Genomic DNA, 19,189 nt, shown 5'->3' with positions numbered 1-19,189 from the left:
ACTTTGTTCCAGCACAGGGGGACTGCTCTACATCTTCCACCATGACGACAAATGTGAAGAATTCGTTTAGCTTCTCTGCAGCCTCACTTTCTTCTTTTAGCACACCCTCCCTTGTGGTTCAAAATCTACATGCATCCTTTGCTGGTCTCCTGCTGCTAATGTATTTAAATAATTTTTTGTTGGTGGTCCTTGTGTTTTTAGCAACGTGCTCAATTTCTTTGTTTCTGTATCTCTTATTGTCTGTTTGCATTTCTTCTGCTGAAGTTTGTGTTCCTTTTAGTTCTTATTTGGACAAGACTTCCATTTTCTGAAGGAAGCCTTTTCTTACCTCATCTAATAGCTTCTTTGACTTCGGTTGTTAATCACGTTGGTGTTCTCTTGGCCTTCATGGTAACTTCCCTGGTCTGCGGTGTGCATTCTAGTCATGTTTCTAATATCTTGGTTTTATAAACGCCCCCCCCCAATAATTTGGAGAGGCTTAACCCTTTTGACTTTGTCTTGAAAGTTCCTTTTTACCAGTCCCCTCATTTTTTGCAAGTTTCCTTATTTGAAGTAAAATGTGACCATGTTGTATTTTCTTGGCCATTGCCTAGTTACATATATGCTGAACTGGATAGTACTGTGCTCACTGTTCCCAGTGAGTTCAACAACACTTACATCTTGCACCTAGGCACCACTTAAAAGCAAGTCCAGGGTTGCTGCCTTTCTGGTTCCATGAGCAGCTGTTTTGAAAGATTGCCTCCTTCCCTACAGACCTTCAGGTGTTATTAAGATCAGCAGAGGATCTTGGTCGTTCCACTGCACTCAGAAGCTTGTGCGTCATGGCTCAGCTGAAGACATCTGTAGCAGTCCCAAAGTTTAGGAATCTCCTCCCTACAAAAGTAAGTGATGCAGCTTTTGGTGAAAGCTTTACCCTGGCCTTTGACATCTGAGATGTATGTGTTTTTAAGGCCCACCTAATTTATGTGATTCTAGGGTGTTTTAAATGGTTTTTAACATTGTGTTTTAGTTGTTGCAATCCTGGGACCTTAGTGTGAAGGGCAAATATGCTGGTGGTGATTCTAAGGCACACTCATTTAGGGTTTTTAGAAATGTTCCCTCTTAGTTGTGACTGGAACACAAATATGGCCACTGTATTTGTGGGTTAATGAAGTCGCCCAGTGTTGGTTGCCCATGGAAAGAGTCCCTTCTAATGGATAATTTCCTTCTTCCTTGGAGTGACACCCTCCTTTCTCGAGATCCACCTTTTCTGCTGTGGTGGTGGAGCTGTTACTCTAAAAGTGGAGTGCTGCTGTTGTGTCCCTGAAGGCCTTGCCTACCACCAACCTCTCATCTTCTCTGGGTCAGCCACCTTGGCCTCAAGGTGTCATGAACTGGTAGGACAACAGGGAGGAGGAAGAGGATCCCGACGAGGGGTGCAGCTGCAACTGGGACCCACTGGGGCAAGCCACGGATGGGAAAGGAGAGGTTGGAGTTGTGGAAAGCACACATGGAGTGGCAGAGGGTGGCGCGGGAATGGGGGTCAGTGTGCAGGGACCAGAATAGCAGGACTCATCATCGGAGCCAGAGGCCCGTCTCCCATTACCAAGGTGGGCTTTGAGGTGTATGGAGCAGTGGGAGGTGTGCTCAGGGAGGCTTAGGCAGGAAGGACCCACTGCCCAGGTGGGGCTCATTAGCTCGGGAAGGAGGTGTGTGAGTCCTTGACTGGAGCAGGTGAGGCTCACCTGCCTCGTCCAGCCCAGATGCTGCAATCCACATGCAAGGTATAAAGGGGGAGTCAGAGCTGAGCTGCTTTGTCTGCTTAACTGTCTATGTTGACGGACCTCAGCTTTGACGTTTTAGAACTTCTACTGGACTGAGCCTTGGGTTTGACTCTGGACTGTGTTTCCCGATTGCTGGACTTTGGACTTGGCTTACTTAGACTATGATTCCTGACTGTTGGGACTTTGTTTATGTGAACTGACCCTCGGACTGTGTTTCCCAATGGTTGAATTGACATACAGTACTGTATATGCCAGTGGGACTTGCTGCCAGGGGACACAAGGGGGCAGACGTGTCCTATGATGGCCAGGCACTCACTGCACCCAGTGCCTACCCATGACTTCTCTCCAGTAGGGCAGACAGTTGTACAAGTAACATTCTGTGCAGTGCACTCAGCACCCCACCCAGCTTGCTAATTGTATACCTCTTGTTGTTGTTCGAGTTTGCGAACTTGGGTGTGGGTTGTTATTTATTGAGTTTCAATTAAATTCACTTTAGCAAGACACTTCCATTTGCTTAATAAGGCACAGAAATCTTTATTGAGCCGTCCATTAACTTTTTAAAGTAGACTTTGTCATTTCTTTTTCACCGTTACAAAAAAACAACATATGTTTGCAAAACTTAACATTAATCACAATTGCTGCTGCTTCTGCCATTGCTACCAGAAGCCTTGATAAAAGCCACCTGCCTCTAAAGAGAGAGCTGGGTTGTGGTTTTTGTTTAGCTGGCAAGAGTTCTGTGCTAAGCAGCAAGTTACTGTAGGCATCAGTGTGGGGTTTCGGACAACAATAAATAAGAAACCATCTGCCTGTGAGTAAATACCAAAATATACATTCAAGAGTTTATCTGGCAGGTAGGGACGTGAGTTGGGTCCGCTGCTGATGAGAGAGGGGGGCGGTGGGCAGCGGGCATGGTCTGCGCTGCAGTAGATCTATCTACAGCAAAGCACCAGGGACATTCTCCTTCCTCCCATACCAGCTCCTTCCTTGCTACCTTCACGTCTTCTGTGCTCCAGAATGCTCCTCCTCCCTGGGAGGAAAACACCCCCCACTCCCTCCTTAGCGTAAGAGCACAGCTCATGTGCTAAGGCGCTTGCTTCCCTGACTTGACTAGGATTTACCCTCGTAAGGACCTACATTAAAAACAACAACCCTAGAAAACTATGAGAACTTTTTAATTTAGCAGAGAAAGAAGTGCAAAATCCCTTCACTTGGTTCAAGCCATACCCATCTCTAGCTCACTTCAGTCACTTCCCACACACACAGGCTGCATTCTTTAAATAAGCCAACAGATCAATATCTTCTTTTCTCCACTTGTAGCAACAGAGGCCTGCTCTGGTCAAAATTTGCAGCTTTTTGCATTGCATTCACAGGGAATGCAGGGAGCCCAATGGCTCACTCACGATAAAAGCTTCCAATGTGAGCTCAAGTCTAGTGGATGATGACTGGAAAACCTCCCTGCTGAATCTCCTTATCAAGGACCCATTACAGAAAGTCTTTAGCCCTGCAGCAATTTATCTCCTGGCCAATGCAATGCAATGCCCTTTTCCCACCCACTGACCATCTCCTACCTCCTAGCGATCTTTCTTTGTTCTTTCACAGAATGAAGCAAGTGCATTTTCCACTTTGTACCTGATGAGTAAAGCAGCTTGGAATATTTTAGAAAAGAGTTTGTTAAAAAATAGCACCCTTTATAAATAATGAAATATTATAAAAAGATGTGCCTATAACCATATTTTCCTCATTTTTAGGATGATGGTTACAGCCAAAAGAATTAGCAATTAAAAAAAAAACATTCCAGAAAAAAAAATCTCTATTTACAACTCCTACCAATGATGTTGGCAATGGAATAAGCAAGTCAGCATTTAGAAACGGCACTTGTGGAAACGCAGTCAAAGACTAGGTGTAGGCTTTGATATCAGAGTTCTTTTTAGACTTAGCAATGTCTAGGAGAAATTATGGCTAGTGCATTGCAGAGAGTTCCTGCCCCCCTGCCCTGGATGTGGGGAACAGAAAGACCTCTCAAACTTCCTTTGGCACAAATCCCAAACACACGGGCGCTTTGCTTGCACACCACAAACATTTTAGCAAGAAGGCTTTTAACACACTTTTTTTTTAAATAACTCCTATCTACATGTGTTGAGCACAGTACCAAATGCTATAAAAATATAGCAAACATATAAAAATATACATTATTTTTCTCCTTGTAAAAATCCCGTATAAATTACTTGCAATATACATAACATTAAACTGGCCTATGGAATATGATGACAGGAGCAGTGCTATTTGGGGGGGGGGCAGCAAGATGTTTTGAACAAAGGAAGCCAGAATTGACTCCCAAAAGCAGAGTTAAGGTTCTAGAGAAACTACAAGCCAGCTGTAGCTTCCAATGGAAGGATGTAACTCATTCACGTCAAATGAATGGTGGTGGTGGTAGGGGGGTGGACTTGATTTTTAAAACGCACTTGTTTTCTGGGACGCTCCAAAAGCAACTCTGAATCAAAGCTCATTTCCTTGTGTAAAACAAGGAAACTGATTGAGGCTAGGATAATACCAGCACATGTACAGTGGCAGCCAGTTCTATGGGTTAACAGCACATTGCTTTAAAGCTGGGATGGGGGAAGCGGGTAGCAACAGCTGCAGCATCTATTGGCCTGTGCTGTGATGCGGACTGCTGAGGTTTGGCCAGGGACACACCTGTGGGAGCTTATAGACCAGCTGGCAGTTGAGCAGCCATGCTAAAATACTTTTGCACAAAATTTGCACAGAGGTGATGCGATGTCACCTGCTTATTGGGCATTCATCCTGATACTTTTAACACAGAGCTTATGCAACACTGCCAGCTGGTACCTGTTCTCCCACATTTCCCACTGCAACCTTCCATTGCTTTTTTTTCCTTCCTTGATTTTTGCATGGTAGAAAAGCAACATGCTCCACTGCATTGGGAAGTCCAGGATAACAATCAAATTTTGCGTAAATAAAAAACGTCTCCCTAAATGGAAAACTACATATAGCTTTGGCTGTCATGTCGACATGTTATCCTAGCCTCAACTCAATTTTTAAAACTGAATCTTTGCTTCTGAGCTGCTTGGGAGCATCGCTTCTCTAAGCTTGGAGAAGCAGATCTTCCCTCTTCTGAAAAAGGGAAGAGTACAAACGTACAAACCTTAGCCATTTGTACTCTTCATGATATGTGGCACTGCCAAAAATGTGGGCTGTCCGCTGGCCCTTGGAGCCTTGGGGGAGCCACCCACAATGAGGGTAGCTGGGGGCACTCCCCTGTGCTCATATTCCAGTGGCCTGTTTCAAATTATGATCTACAAACAAACAAAAATACTGCTTCCATGATATATTATCCTGCTCTTATTTTAAAAGTTGCATGTGTCACCGTTAGCTAAGGAAAGCATTGATTAAAGTGCTGGGCAGTAAATAGAAATAGTAAACCATATATATATATAATATATATATATAATAGACACACAAACACCAAATATAAACACACTCAGGCACCTCAACATATACAATGATGGATGCAACACACCAAGCTTTTCAATTGGGGTTTTTTTTTTTGGGGGGGGGAGAAGGGAGACACTGTTGGAATAAGTACCCAGTGAAACCAGCTCACAGGGACAGGTCTCTGCAAACAGCATCACCCCTAGCCCCATTTTTCAATAAACACTGTTGGCCCATCCAAATGTCTGTTTCTGTTGACAGCATTTTGGCTGAAGAACAAAGACTCTCAGGCTGAAGGAAACTTTTGGGTTCCTTTCAAATATACCCATGCTGAAATTCTGGAGGAGGGCATGGCTGTCTCAGGAGAAAACTTCCCGAGGGAGAATTGGTTGACTCGCTCCTCCGTAGTTTCTTCCTCCAAAGTGCACCACCTTCGTGAAATGCCTAGAAGGGGAACCTGACCCCTTTCAGGCGCTGCTGTCTCCACTTTCCAGCCCAGGCTCAGCCTGCTGAACCCAGGAGATCTCTGGGCTTCTTTGCCTGGATGGTGCAGCTTTTGCCTTCAGCAAATCTTGATGAAGATCCATTTAAAAGTAGACCAGGTTGCATTTCTGTTTTTGATATTAAAAGTTCTGGCTTTGCTTCCTTACAAGTTTTTCTTCTTCCTTTTTCCTTGCCTGGATTCTGGTTTCTTTTCTGCCTTTCACTCCAAGGATGCTAATGCAAATATTGCACAGCTGGGCTCACCTTTTCTAGCTCCTGCTTGCCCTTTGAAAGACGGCATGATCTTGTCTGGCCTCTGAAAAAACCTTAATACTGATGCACTGCTAAGGCCACGGGCCATGTCTGTGGAAAGCAGTGGGTGGGAACTCTGGTGGCCCTAGGCAACAGCCACCTTCTCGTCTGTTGGCAACAAACTCACAAAAAGGCTGTTGCTCTTGCGTACTGTCCCCGTAAATGAGAGGCAAAGCTTTTGGCAACCAAGTTTGAGACTGCAAAAGCCTCTTCCCTTCTGCTTACGTAGGAGGGCCACCTGACTGCTGCAACCCTGTGGAACCTGGCTGCTATTTGCCACTGGGATGGACCCTGTTGTTTGCCCGCAACGGCTTCTTTTTTTTGACTACTGGCACGGCCGATGCGTGTGTCTTCTGCGAAGACAGCAGGACACCCTGGCTGATGCCATGCGGGGGGGCTTGGATAACCTTGATGGGTGACGTGGAGCTGCTGCGTGGCCGAGAGGGCAGGAAGTGGCTGCTGTTATTAGGGGCGAAGTTAGAGGAAAGCAACCCAGGATCTGCACGGATTGGGTGGTGCCGGCTTGCTTGCTGCCCACCCCTCTTCCTGGCCTGTCCGCTCCGTGTGCCCTCTAGCTGGCACTCAATGTGGTACACATCAGCGGTCACCTCATTCACCTGGTCAAACCGGATGAGCAGTGTTTCGAAAAGGGAGAGGAGGCGCTGGATGTCGGCATCCACTTCGGAGCTGTCCCGGGCGCTGGGGGCCAGGCTGAGTCCATCCAGTTGGCTGGAGGAGGTGGAGGCGCGGGAGCTGTCGGAGGTGGCGGTGGGCGTGGGGCCTTGCAAGGAGTGGGAGTCCTGGCTGGAGGAGCGGGAGGGCAGCGGCTCCATGCCTTCGAAACGCACCTTGTGGCGGAACTGCAGAGGACAGAAAGGGGTCGTTTCAATGGCTGGGACTGTTTTACAGAGCAAAAGGCTGGCAGAGAAGCCAAAGCCATGAGTTTTGCCCCTGGCTGTCTCATTGCTGGTGTCTCAGAAATCCTCCCTTGCCTGACACCATCCCTTTCGGGACACAGGGGAGCAACAGCACCCCCAAAAGTCCCTGGCTTTGATGCACAACCAAGTTTAAATTGGCTTCCTGGAATTCTGGTCTGGCACACCAAGCGCCAGAGGGTGCAGGAAGCTGCACGGCTCCTGCAGTTCCGGAGAACGTGGTATTTGGGTGTAGAACTTCAGCTCCACCATCACCACAGCTTCCTTTTCACAAACAGCACCTTAGGATACGCGCAAGATGGGTGGGCAAAATAAGTTCCCTGTGTTTGGGGATGGGACGGCAGTCCTCCCCATGACTAGCAAAACAGAATAAATTATGCAGAATAGGAAACTGTGCATAATTTATGCAGGTTGCAGAATGTGTCTTTTCTGCCTTTGGCCAGACTTTTTAAAGTAGTAGTATCATCACAACAGACCTTGCATAAGGGAATGGGCTAGTCTGGAAGAGTTCTTCCCAAGAGTTTGGAGAGCAACTGCATAGCGCACATATCCCCACCCTCAAGCACAACTTTTTGGGGGAAGTGGGGTTTACCTCCTTGGCTTTGGTGAACCCCATCCACATTTTGAGCCTCCGGACAAAGAGCTCCACCATCTCGTAGTCCTGGGACTCGAAGGCTGGCCGGTACATCTCGAAGCGGGTCTCACGGTAGTGGTGCATGAGCACCGCGGCAAAGAGCCGCAGGACCACCCACAGCTCCAGCATAACGTAGCTGGCGTAGAAGAGGTGGGAGAGACCCACGGATTCGGGAAGGAAGAGGGGCAGGCTGCTGCTGCTACTGCTGCTGCGGAAGGCGGTGAAAAGGAGCTGGAGAGTGCTGGGGAAGCTGGGGAAGGCCTCGGAGTGGGAGAAGAGCTGGGCAAAAAGGAGACACAGCAGAAGTCTGAATATTAGCTCTATGTGGGTTGCCATTGTGGGCAACCATGTCCCATTTCACGTGCTGCCAATGCTTGTGTGTGGGGGGAGGCTTAGTGGGGCCTCTCCCTAGAGCACCTTGTGGCTCTCCAGATGTGCTCTTGGATTTCATTTTTTATATATATATATATTTATTAAAATTTTTAAACATAAATGCAGAAATAAAAAACAATGAAACATATATCATAACATATTTTCTTAGCTTCATTGGACTCCCTCGCGTCTCCCGCTCCCACTTGCATCATTGTCAATTCTTACCCGCAATTTATCATCTTGTTTACATTCTTATATCCCATTCATTTAAAATATAATCTAATAATCCTCCCAAAGGTTTATGTTTTTTTCCTCAATCTCACTTGTCATCCTAATTCCATCTAGTTTAGTGGTGCTCAATTATTTATGATCTAGCATCCTTCTTAACATTCAACCAAATTACAATGCTTTGTGCTCTTGGATTTCAACTCCCATCAACCCTAGCAGGTGGTACGGACAAGGCTTGGGGACGATGGGAGTTGTAGTCCAAAGGCATCTGGGGGCATGGCGGCAGAAGCCTCTAAGCTGGCTTTTGGAGAGAACCTGGCCAAACTAGTCAACCAGCCCTTCTCTCTGCCTGCAGGCTTACCAGGAAGCCGAGCTGTGCATAAGCCAGAGTCAGGATTGTGAAGGCCAGCCCTGCAGCAAAAAGATCCTTCGTAGACCTCTGCAAAGTCTTGCCAAAAGTGGACCATTGGCGGATGAAGCGCAGCTGTTGGGAAGCCTGTGGGGAAGGAAGATGAGAACAGAAGCCTGTTTAAAGCACTTGGCACCCCATGAACTGGCCCCTTTGCAGTCAGTCTGAAGGGCCATTTTGGGGGGTGGCAGGGGTGTCTGCTGACACCTGCTCTGTCTCTCTGGGCACCAGATGAAGACCTTTGTATTTCCCCAGACTGTTAAATCTCCAAAGGAATTCTTTTCTCAATATTGCTGTTTTTAAAGGTTTCTTCTTTTTAAAATCACACTGTAAGCTGCTCTGGATATGTTTTGCCTTGAAGGCTAGAAATAAATAAATCCATGCTCCTCTCCGAAAGGGACCACAACTCCCTCTCCTGACAGGACAGCAAAACTCTATTTATCGATGATTCGTTTCTTCCATTTCTTGCTAGAGAAGAAATGGGCTTAACATGTCCAAAGCGGTGGGGCCAATCTTGCTGCACTTAAGGGCTGAGGCTCTTTGCCCTCTGCTGGCCACAATGTTTAAGCATAAGTTGGCTCTGTCTTCTACTGAGTTGCTCAATCCCATGAAGGCTCTTTCTCATCCCCTCACAAGCCCCAAAGCAGTTCTACATGGCAAATCTTTAGGAAAAAGGAAAAGTCAGCCAGCCCTCCTGAAGTATGAAAGAAGAGGCGAGACTGCTGAACTACAACTCCCATCACTGGCCATGCTGGCTGCTGCGAGTTGGTCCAACAACATGCTGGAGGGCCACAGGTTCCCCACCTCTGCAATTTGCTGAGATGGCTTTGATTCACCATTATGTCTCTCTAATTTGGCTGCATCCCTCCTCACTTTTATGCAGCCTTCCCCAGCCTGCTGCCTATCAGATGTTGTTGGGGAGTTCCCAATGCTCCCACCAGCCAGCCAACAGGGCCAATGGTGAGCGCCGGTGGGAGATGTAGTCCAGAAACATCTGTTTGGGAAGGCTGCCTCGCCTTGCTCTTCTGTTCCCTGAAACAGTGACCAAACAGGCATTGTCCCTGGCTTCCTTTCCTGAAATGCATCAAAAGGGAGGTCTGCATCATGCATGCCAGCGATCAAACTGTACCTTGACTGTCAGCACAAAGAGGAGGCAGGCCGACAGGCAGCGGAAGGCGGTGTGAAGAGAAGCCACCTGGTAGAAGCTGGTGAAGCCCTGCTTGTCTCTCAGGTACTTGGCCCACTGCCGGTTGGCCAGGGTGACCTGGCTCAAGTGGACGACCACGGTGCCAGTGGTCAGGAGGATGAGCAGCCACTGCCAGTAGCTGCCCATGCTGGCAAAATAGGCCCGGCCTGCCTTCTGGATGGAGAGAGACTCTGAGACCACAAAGTAGACGACCACAATCATGAAGAAGACCTGGATCGGGGGGGAAAGAGTCTGTTAGTGCCACGGAGATGGCAGCTTCCAGGGCAGCAGCCAAGAATGGCCTACTCAAGAGGAGACTCATTGAACTGAACGGGCCCAAGTGTGCCATGCTTAGCATTGTCAATGGTTCCACTCTGTGTAGGACTTCCATTGGAAACAACCCCAGGCTTGTATGTGTTTCTGCTTGTTACGGGATGTGAGCTCTCCAGTGTGGAATTTAACACAAATTTTAAACTTTATTGGACAGGAAGTAGAACTATGTACGCTCCTTCCCTGCTTTGATTCCCTTATTGGAGTCTATAAAAAGAGCACAATCTCCATTCTTAGCAACTCTGTGCGCTCTAAAGCAGCCTTCTCCAACTTGATGCTCTCCATATATTTTAGGACTGCAGCCCCCACCCCAATCCTTAGCTAGCACAGCCATGTTTTGGACTACAGCTCCCATCAGCCCCAGCATCATATGTTTGGAGCTTATGGGAACCATAGTCCAAAACATCCAGAGGGCACCATGTTGGGAAAGGAGGACAATTCCGCAACAGGTGACACCTGTCCTCATCCCTTCCCATACTCAAATTCTTCATGTGGTTGGCACTACATAAAACAGTGTAAACAGGAGAAGCAACAGCATCTATGTGCTCCCCAGCTGGACGAAAGATCTTTCTGGGAAGAGGCGAGAGAAACCTTTCTTTGGGACTGACCATCATGAGGAGCTGCAGTGTGACTCCCTGGCTAAGCGGAAGGGGTGGGAGAGCAGCCACAGCCACGGCCGGCAGTGCGTGCTTCACTACAGGGAACTCCAGCCTGAGTGTGATGACCGCATGGAGGCCCAAGCCAGGGTTGTACTGGGCCAGCTCCACAAAGACTGCTCGGCTCCTGCAGGAGGTAGAAAAGTGGGTCAGCAGCAGCAGCAGAATAACATAGGAAGCTGCCTTATACAGAGTTGGTCCATCTAACTCAGTACTGTCGACACTGACGGGCAGCAGTACTCCAAGGTTCCAGCCTGGGAGTCTCTCCCACCCTTATCTACAGATGTTGGGGGCCAAACCTTGGAGCTTCTGCAGTCCAGCAAGGAAGATATAGCAGCAACTTGTGTTAAGAGACGGACTGAACAGGATGGTTCAAGTCTACTTGTTGGATGAGCGAGTCTGCCTAGCCCCTCAGATCGGTCTTATCTGAGGCACCGATTCCCCCAACATGCTTACACGTTGCTGATCCAGTTGTTCCGCTGGAGGATCTCCAAGCGAGCCCTGCTTTCTTCCAGAGTCGTTCCCAGATCCTGGACATAACCACCACTGTCATAGAAGGAGAGGTAGCCCCAATACCAGGCCCTGAAAGAGAAGCAGAGCCAGGCCTATAGGTCAAATGGAGGCCTGGATGGAATTCGTCTGGTCCCTTGTCTTCCGTGCATTGGCAGGGCCTGCTCTGCTCTGCTCACTGAAAATGTCTGAAATTTAACTGGAGGACAAGAATGGGCCCTGTCTGCTCTTGCCACAGTGCCTCACACACTTCTGTCCTTTGTTTTGAGCTGGTGTTCATATGCCCAAATGCATTGGGAGCGAGAAGGGATGAGAATTGAAAAAGAGGGGATGATGCCCTCAGGTTTCACTATTCTGGTCTCAAGTATATCAAGAAGTATCTAATATAATTAAATCACCTATTCGGGCTTCTCCACAACTGTCATTATTGAACATGTGGACAAGCAACTCAAAAGCTTGTTGCCCTAAAGAGCTTTTGACATGAATGTTAGCTGCAGCCAGGATTTCAATAGCTCAGCAATGGAAAACCTTGAGAAATCTACATTTGCCTTTGTGGTATAGGAACTTATGGACTTCAGTTATTGTGGGGAAAATTACACACAGGCTGTGTGTTTCCAGGGGGATGGAGGATCCAGAACACTTTTAGGACATCTGGTGGGGTTTTATTTCTGATGCTTTGGACTTAGATGCTCAACATTCACCATCTCTGCCAGCTTGGGAAATCTGGATTTCTTGAGTTATATTGGTATGGCACAATTTCTTTCTCTTATTATTAATTGCTTGTTTGCGTTGTATATGGCATGATGGTATACCCTGATATTGTACTTTTGGGTTGCTAGCAATAGTAATAAAGGGAGCTGGCAGGAAATGCCCTTCCTTTGATTTTTGCAAGGGATGTACAGGAGGAATCTAGTGCTTCTTACCCTGGCAGATCAGGCGGCGAGTAAGTCCATGATTGTGTGAGGTTGCCGGCAACACTCTTCCAGCCTACTGCGTAACTGGCCATGTCAAAGCTGTCTGAACCAAGGATGCATTTCCCCCCGGTTGCAGATGGATCGGTCCCACTAAGGATATGGCGGACGGAACTGGGACACTCCGCTGGAAAAAAGCAGTCAGAAGAGGGTTCTCCATTGGTCGCGCGGCTGTGATGACATTGCTGCATTATTATTTTGATGACCTTGCTTAGTTCTGAGGTTTTAAGTTAGGGTTCCAGTGTTTTAAATGGCAATAAATTTTATGTAACAAGCCCTGAGACCGTTTGGTGAAGGGAAGGCTGGAAGTATTGGTTTGTTTGTTTAGTGTTTGGAAGGAAAGGTGGAATATAAAAGCAATTAATACGTCTACAAACAAGTCCCATGCAGAAACGGACTAGGAAAGATATCTGCTTAAAAGGCTTGTTGTGTGTGCCTGAATCTGTATATAAAAGAAATGTGTATGTGTGTGAATTTATTACATATTTCTACTTCCATCTCTCAAACGTTCCCAAAATTACAGCCTCTGGCTTTTGAGAAGAGCGTCTAAAATGGCAGCATCCTGTGTTACAATTTTCAGGTGCAGAATCGAGAGAGGCAAGAAATCAAAAGAGTTGCCTGCTAGCCAAGGCTTGTTCCATGGAAGGCAAGGCCCTCCACCACCTGGGCCTGACACTGTTGGTTGTCTGCACAGACTACAAAATGACACAATCAGACCCCAGGGGGTTAGCAAGAGGTGCTGGGAGATTAAATCATTTTGGATCTGCCTTTGCCAGCCTAGTGTCCTACAGTCTTTTGGACTATAACTCCCATCAGCCCCAGCCAGCATGGCTGTAAGATGCTGAAACTTATGGGAGCTGGGGTCTAGCAATATCTGGTGGGTGTCAACTGAAGGCTGTTCTAAATGCTTCAAGCCTGCGCATGACAACAGAGGCTCACACACCACCACCACCACCACTGTTGTGAGTCCTGCAGAGACAGGAAACTGCTTCACTTACAGAAATAATCTAGCTGCCAAACTCTACAGTAGATGCAGATTCTGAACAGTCTTCAATGGCAGCCAGGACCTTCCCATCCAAATCAGGTCGCAGCTTGGCCACCAGCCAAATCAGGTAGAAGAAGCTACGGAGGCCACTTGTGCCTCTGGTGATCCAGTAATGGACCCAGGAGTGCTCCCAAGTGGCACATATGCACCTCCAGAGGAGCGTGACCCCATCCAGGACCATCTTAATGAGGATCTCCCACCTACCTTCTTGGAGGCGGATCTGCCGCAGCCGTGGGGACCCCAGCGTGACACTGTAACTTCCCTGGCCTGACTGGTTGTTGTAGAGATAGGGCAACAGCCCTTGGGACATCCAGACCCAGAACTCATCAGATCTGTGCAGGCACGGTGGGGAGAGAAAAAGGAAGGAGGCGGTTGAGTGGAGACTTTGCAATTCTGCAGCCATTTTGACATTAACCAACCAAAACTGAATGACTTCAGTAGTCACCAGTTTCCGTGGCAAAGAGGAAAGAGGAATTTCTTGGGCCTGGCAAGGAGTTTCTGTCCCTACAATATGACATCACTTATGCAGGGAAGCTGACTTACACCGAGTCAGATCCCTGGTCCATCAAATTATGTATTGTCTACCCCACTCTTCCCCAACCTTGTGAACGCCAGACATTTTTTTCCCATCAGCCCTGGGCAGTACAGCTGTTTGGGACTGCAATTCCCACCAGCAAAGCTGAAGAGGAACGTTTCCAAACATGGGGCTGGAGACCTGAGCAGCAGCTGAGCTATGCTGAAATACCTCTTGATGCGCAGGAACTGCTCACTGCCCAGCTGCTGCTTGATGGAGCTCTGCAAGAGGAACGCCCGGCTGTTGTGTGAAGCATCGCCATAGTTGGTCAGGAGGGTCGCCAAGAGGAACAGCATGTAGATGAAGAAGTTCTAGCAGGGATGACAGACGGAGGATCTGATTCGCTCTCTTGCTGGGAACCGCCTGTGGCTGCCTCAGCAGAAGAGCCACCCACAGCTTGCACCCCCTGCCCGCCCTTGGAGTGGGACCACCATGCACAGGGATGCTCATTAGATTGGGAGCTGTTGGATGAGCCCTACTTGGAACATAGAAAGCTGCCTTATGCTGAGTTGGACCATTGGTCCATGTAGCTTAAGCACTGTTGACACACTGAGTGGCAGCAGAGGCTCTCCAGGACTCCACCCAGGGAGTCTCTCCAGTCCTACCAGGAGATGGCTTGGGGGTTCAACTTGGGACCATCTAACTGCTCTACCACTGAGCTCCAGCCTGTCTTCTGTGCTCCTCTCCCTATGGAAAGCTGCCTTATCTCAAGTCAGACCATGGGTCCATTTAAGCTCTTAAGGATTTTAGGCAAGGAGTCTTGTCCAGTCCTCCCTGGAAAAGCCATTGGGGATTGAATCCGTGACATTCTAAAGCAGTTGCTCTGCCACTGAGCTTTCAAAGTGCCCAGTGTTGTCTGGAAGGCACACAGGGCCTGCCCTCCTCCTCCTCCTCCCCTCCCTTGCAAGTCTCCCTCCTAAAATGCATCAGACGCCACAAACTGGCAGCAGCTCCCCCTCTTCACCTTGAGCAGGCCGTGCAGAAGCTTCACTTTCTTGGCCTCTTCCTTGGCTTGAAAGAGAGCGAATCCCTGAGGAGGTCGGACCCGGCCAATCTTCTCCGACACGTGCTCCACGAACGGGTACTCCACCAGAGTGTCGTCCTCCTCCGGGTGCAGGCGCTTGGCCACCAGTGAGAAGTAGAGGGCCTCCAGCAGAACCTGGGCAGGGTAGAGGGAGAACGTTCAGGGAGGTGGCGTCTTGGACCACTTGACCAGTGCACAAGTCATCAGTGGGTCCGAGACACATCCATAAATTGTAATTCTCATGTCCACTGCCGAGAAACTTTGGCGGTTGATTTTATTTCTATTTATATGCTGCTCAATCGGAAATGGGACATGGGTTGGAATGGCAACCTGGAATTGTCCGGAAGCAACCTCTCCCCTCTCCCTCTGAGCTTCCATCAGAGCCTACCTTGGATGGTTCCCACAGCAAGAAGGAGGAGAGGAAGCTAAAAATCCCTGAGATGAGCCACATGAGGGCCACACTGGAGGTGAAACCCACTCCAATCCACACGGAGACTCCAAAGCAGATGACCAGGCAGGCCAGGCTGATGGCATGGGCCAGGTAGGAGCACCAGAAGGGAAGCAGGCGCTTCCGGATAGCGTGATCTGTGACTGCAGGAGACACACACACATGTAAGACAGAAGGGGTGAGCAGGGGCTGGTTTGCTTTATTCAGTCTGCTTCTGTGGGGCAGGGAGAGCAGCTACATGCTACACACGCAAGGCAGGGCCTGCACAATTCTTAAAAGTTTAGAACCCTTTTATATAAACAGAGGGGGAAAGATGGCATTTGGAAGAGTGTACCCAATTACTTGTTATTTTTCTCAAGATCTGCACACCCTGTCCTGGTGGTGCAACAGAAGCTGGTAAGAAGCACCACAGGGACTGGGCAGATGCCCTCAAGAAAGGTTGCACATCCATAGAGTTACAGGAGTCAGTAATCTGGCTTCGTTCCACAGAATGCGAGTGTGCATGAGGGGAGGATGTAAGAACGTAAGAAGAGCCTGCTGGAGCAAGCCAAGAGCCTAGCTTCCTGTTCTCACAGTGGCCTACCATAAGCCCATTATGGGACACCCACAAGAAGGATCCAAGCACAAGAGCACTCTCTCCTGCTGTAGTTTCCAGTAACTGGTATTCAGAAGCATTCCTGCCTCTGACCGTAGGGGCAGAACATACCCATCATGGCTAGTAGCCACGGATAGTCTAATCATCCTCCATGAATTTGTCTCCTCTTTCAGAGCCATCCAAGTGGGTGGCCATCACTGCTACCTGCGGGTGCGAGTTCCATAGTTTAACTACGCACTGTTCTGACTCTTCCAACGCAATAGAGGAGGTCTTCAGATAAGGCAGAGTGGGAGTGTGATAAGCTGAAGGTGACGGAATTCATATTGGTGGTTCCCATAGTGGGTGGTACCACCCCTGGGAGCGGGTGATGGGATTACCTAGGGGTCGCTAAGAGGCTAGGGGGCAGCACAAGGGCATTGGAGGTGTAAATGGCTTTCATACTTTGAAAAGCTGGCATCACTGGATCAAGTTCATTAACTTTGTGGAATTAATTAAACTAAATAGTTTTAACCGGATTTTGAATAATTGTGCAATTAATTGTTACGGTTTTGAATTTTATTGTGTTATCTTCCTTAGTGGGCTGTGAAAATTCCTATAATGAATAATGCTTTTCATAGGCTTTTCATAGGGTAGGGGATGCAGGGATGAATTTATGGAACTAAGGGGGCAGTGGCTGGAAAAGCTTGGAAACCGCTGGTTTAGAAGAAATCCTATCACAAGGGGATGGGAGGTGGCTCAGTCTCTGGGAGGAAGATGCTGGCCTAGGCATGACTGGAAAGTGAAGGTGACATGATGGGTCTAGAGGTCTGTGCATTCCCCACCCACTTCCATAATCCCACTTCCAAGCTGGTCACCAATTGCCATATCCCACCCTACCAGTTCGCGTTGATTTGGCCGAGCGGTTCAGTTCTCTGCCAGGGGCTGCTGCTGCTACATTCTGCCCTTTCTCGGTCAGCCGCTGCATCATGATGGTCTCTGTCTTCTCCCCAAGCATGCTGGATCTGCCAGAAAAAAACACAAGGGTGTTAAGTACTGCATCTCCTTTGGGATGTGGGTCAGTAAGCAGCTGGCCTCGTGCCCCAGCACCAGCACCACTACCCCCTCTGTCATGGGAGACTTACAGCCCTGAGATGAGGTCAGTTTCAACCCTGGGGTATGGTCCCATTTCCTGAGGGTGGGAGAGGCTGCCAGCTCCATCGGTGAGAATCTGCCGGATCAGATCTTCATCTGCGACCAAGAAACGTGTGTCAAGCTGGGTTCACATCAAGATATGTTAGCAGCATGAAGTGTGCTTGTAGCAGTTACTAATGTGTGGGGCATATGCATTACTTTGCAAATATATGCAGAACAGATTTGCAAAATGCTGGTTCTCCCATGCAGCAATCTCTGAGAATCCTCCTTGGCCCTATGCTGCGTGCGGTGGACATAAATGCCCTAGAAAGGGGGAAAGTGAACCCTCTGCCTCTCACATATTCTTACTCTGTCTTTCCTCAACTTTGTTCCTTCCACTCCTCTGTATAAACAGCACTCAGGTTAACAGGGCCGGACCTACTATTGGGTGGAGTGTCACCTCCCCTCAGACAACAGGTGCCAGAGGGTGGCAGCACCTCCCAACCCCCAATTCTGCTTGAAACCCCTAATCTATCCTGCTCTGCACTTCCTCAGGTAGCAGGCTACCCTTGGGAACCATGTAGATCAATATCCCGATGCCAGGGTTGAAATCAGATGCAACAGCCCCTCTAGATTCTCTGCTAGTCCTTCATCTCAGGCAGCAAATCTCTTGTTCCTGACTATCAAGGGCACCTGGCAAACCTCAGAAGGGAAGCTGCAACCCTCCCGATGTTAAGACTCCAGCTCCCAGCAGCCTGCACAGTCAGGGAAGGTGAGAGTTGTAGTCCAGCAACACCTGGAGGGCCACAGGTTCCCCACCTCTGTGTTAAAGAGAAATAAATGTTTGTGGCAAAGAATCCTTTATGAAGCCATTCAGATTTGGACTGTTTTCCTGTCCACCCGCCTCATACCTGAAGCTGAGAAGTATCTGGCCTGAGCTTGCGGGAAGCCAAGCGACAAACTGTCCTCCTCAGCTGCCAAGGGAGCCTCCAAGCCAAGATGGCGACTGGTCCTGCCCCTCTTCAGCTTCTGGATTGTGTTGCCCATGATGGAAGGGTCGCTGAGCAGGTCGGGCCAGTTAAGCAGGGCCTCGTTGGAGTGCCACCGTATTAGGCTGAGGCAGAAACAAGAGCAGAGGGGAAGGATGAGCACGGGAACAAGGAACACCCTTAGGCAGAGCTTTTTAATAAATACAATCCTCCTCTTCAAGCTGACCTCACAGCCCAAACTGAAGCCAAATACATACATCTCAGAGAGACAGTGTGGTGTAGTGGTCAGAGTGCTGGACCTAAGACCTGCGAGACCAGGCTTCAAATCCCTGTTCTGCCATGAAACTCACTGGGAGACCTTGGGCCTGTCACAGTCTCTCAGCCTAACCTCCCCTCACAGAGTTGTTGTGAGGATAAAATGGGAAGAGAACCATGTACAGCACCTTGAAGGAAAGGCGGGATATAAATGCAACAAATAAATAAATCCCATTTACCTTTTCGAATCGTCCAGGAACAAATCTGTTTTGGTCTGCTCTGAAAAGGCCTGTAAGGGAAGGAAAGAGGGTTCACTGCTCAGCCAGCCTTGGTTCTTTGGGATCAATGCAGCCCCTTAGGGAGGACCACTGTGAAGACTATTCATTGGACACTAGGCCACAGGCAGCTGACATGAGCCCCTCACTCAGGTGTTGCTGGAATCCAACCCCATCCATCAGCTCTAGTCAGCAAGGTCTCAGCCTAACCCACCTCACGAGGTTGTTGTGAAGATAACATGGAGAGGGGGGGGAGAACCAAGTACACCACTTTAATGCTCCTTGGAGCAAATGTGGAATATTGATGTAGTAATATTAATAATGATGGGAGTTGAGAGACCAGCAACATCACGAGGGCCAGGGGCTCTCCACTGCTGAATGAGGTAAAAGGACACAGATCTGAGGGAAAGAAAGGCAGGGCTTGAAGTGGGGCAGGGCCTAGGACCCCTTTAAAAACCACCCCACACTTCTGTCCTGCCACTTGCCACTCTCACCTCTGTCCGAAGCCCAGGGAAGGTGAGGAAGGTGCTCTCCATAAGAGACGAGTCCAGGTAGTTGTCAATCTCTAAGGACTGCTGGTCTGAATGGGCCAGGGACTGGCTGACAGACACCTAGGAAAGAAGAGGGCGCTTGAG

At 48.7% G+C, this 19,189-nt stretch overlaps 1 protein-coding gene across 2 annotated transcripts in view; it reads right to left on the bottom strand.

The window, feature by feature from the left end:
* Positions 1-2,272: 2,272 nt before the first annotated feature.
* Positions 2,273-19,189, bottom strand: part of PKD1 (polycystin 1, transient receptor potential channel interacting) — a 108,576-nt gene continuing 91,659 nt past the window's right edge. For both annotated transcript variants that reach the window (XM_079952727.1, XM_079952726.1), the window contains exons 31-46: positions 19,049-19,165; positions 18,519-18,568; positions 17,947-18,149; positions 17,047-17,152; positions 16,802-16,926; positions 15,271-15,473; positions 14,823-15,017; positions 14,030-14,169; positions 13,489-13,616; positions 12,192-12,366; positions 11,215-11,340; positions 10,711-10,885; positions 9,716-10,003; positions 8,539-8,673; positions 7,536-7,856; positions 2,273-6,868 (exon numbers count right to left, since the gene is read on the bottom strand). In XM_079952727.1, coding sequence (XP_079808853.1) covers positions 6,278-6,868; positions 7,536-7,856; positions 8,539-8,673; positions 9,716-10,003; positions 10,711-10,885; positions 11,215-11,340; positions 12,192-12,366; positions 13,489-13,616; positions 14,030-14,169; positions 14,823-15,017; positions 15,271-15,473; positions 16,802-16,926; positions 17,047-17,152; positions 17,947-18,149; positions 18,519-18,568; positions 19,049-19,165 — 3,078 coding nt within the window. In that variant the 3' untranslated portion in view covers positions 2,273-6,277. The remainder of the gene's footprint in view (positions 6,869-7,535; positions 7,857-8,538; positions 8,674-9,715; positions 10,004-10,710; positions 10,886-11,214; positions 11,341-12,191; positions 12,367-13,488; positions 13,617-14,029; positions 14,170-14,822; positions 15,018-15,270; positions 15,474-16,801; positions 16,927-17,046; positions 17,153-17,946; positions 18,150-18,518; positions 18,569-19,048; positions 19,166-19,189) is intronic.

This window comes from Podarcis cretensis (assembly GCF_951804945.1).
Source record: "Podarcis cretensis genome assembly, chromosome: 14".
In the NCBI taxonomy this organism is placed as follows: domain Eukaryota; kingdom Metazoa; phylum Chordata; class Lepidosauria; order Squamata; family Lacertidae; genus Podarcis; species Podarcis cretensis.
This window is presented reverse-complemented; position numbering and strand designations above follow the sequence as displayed.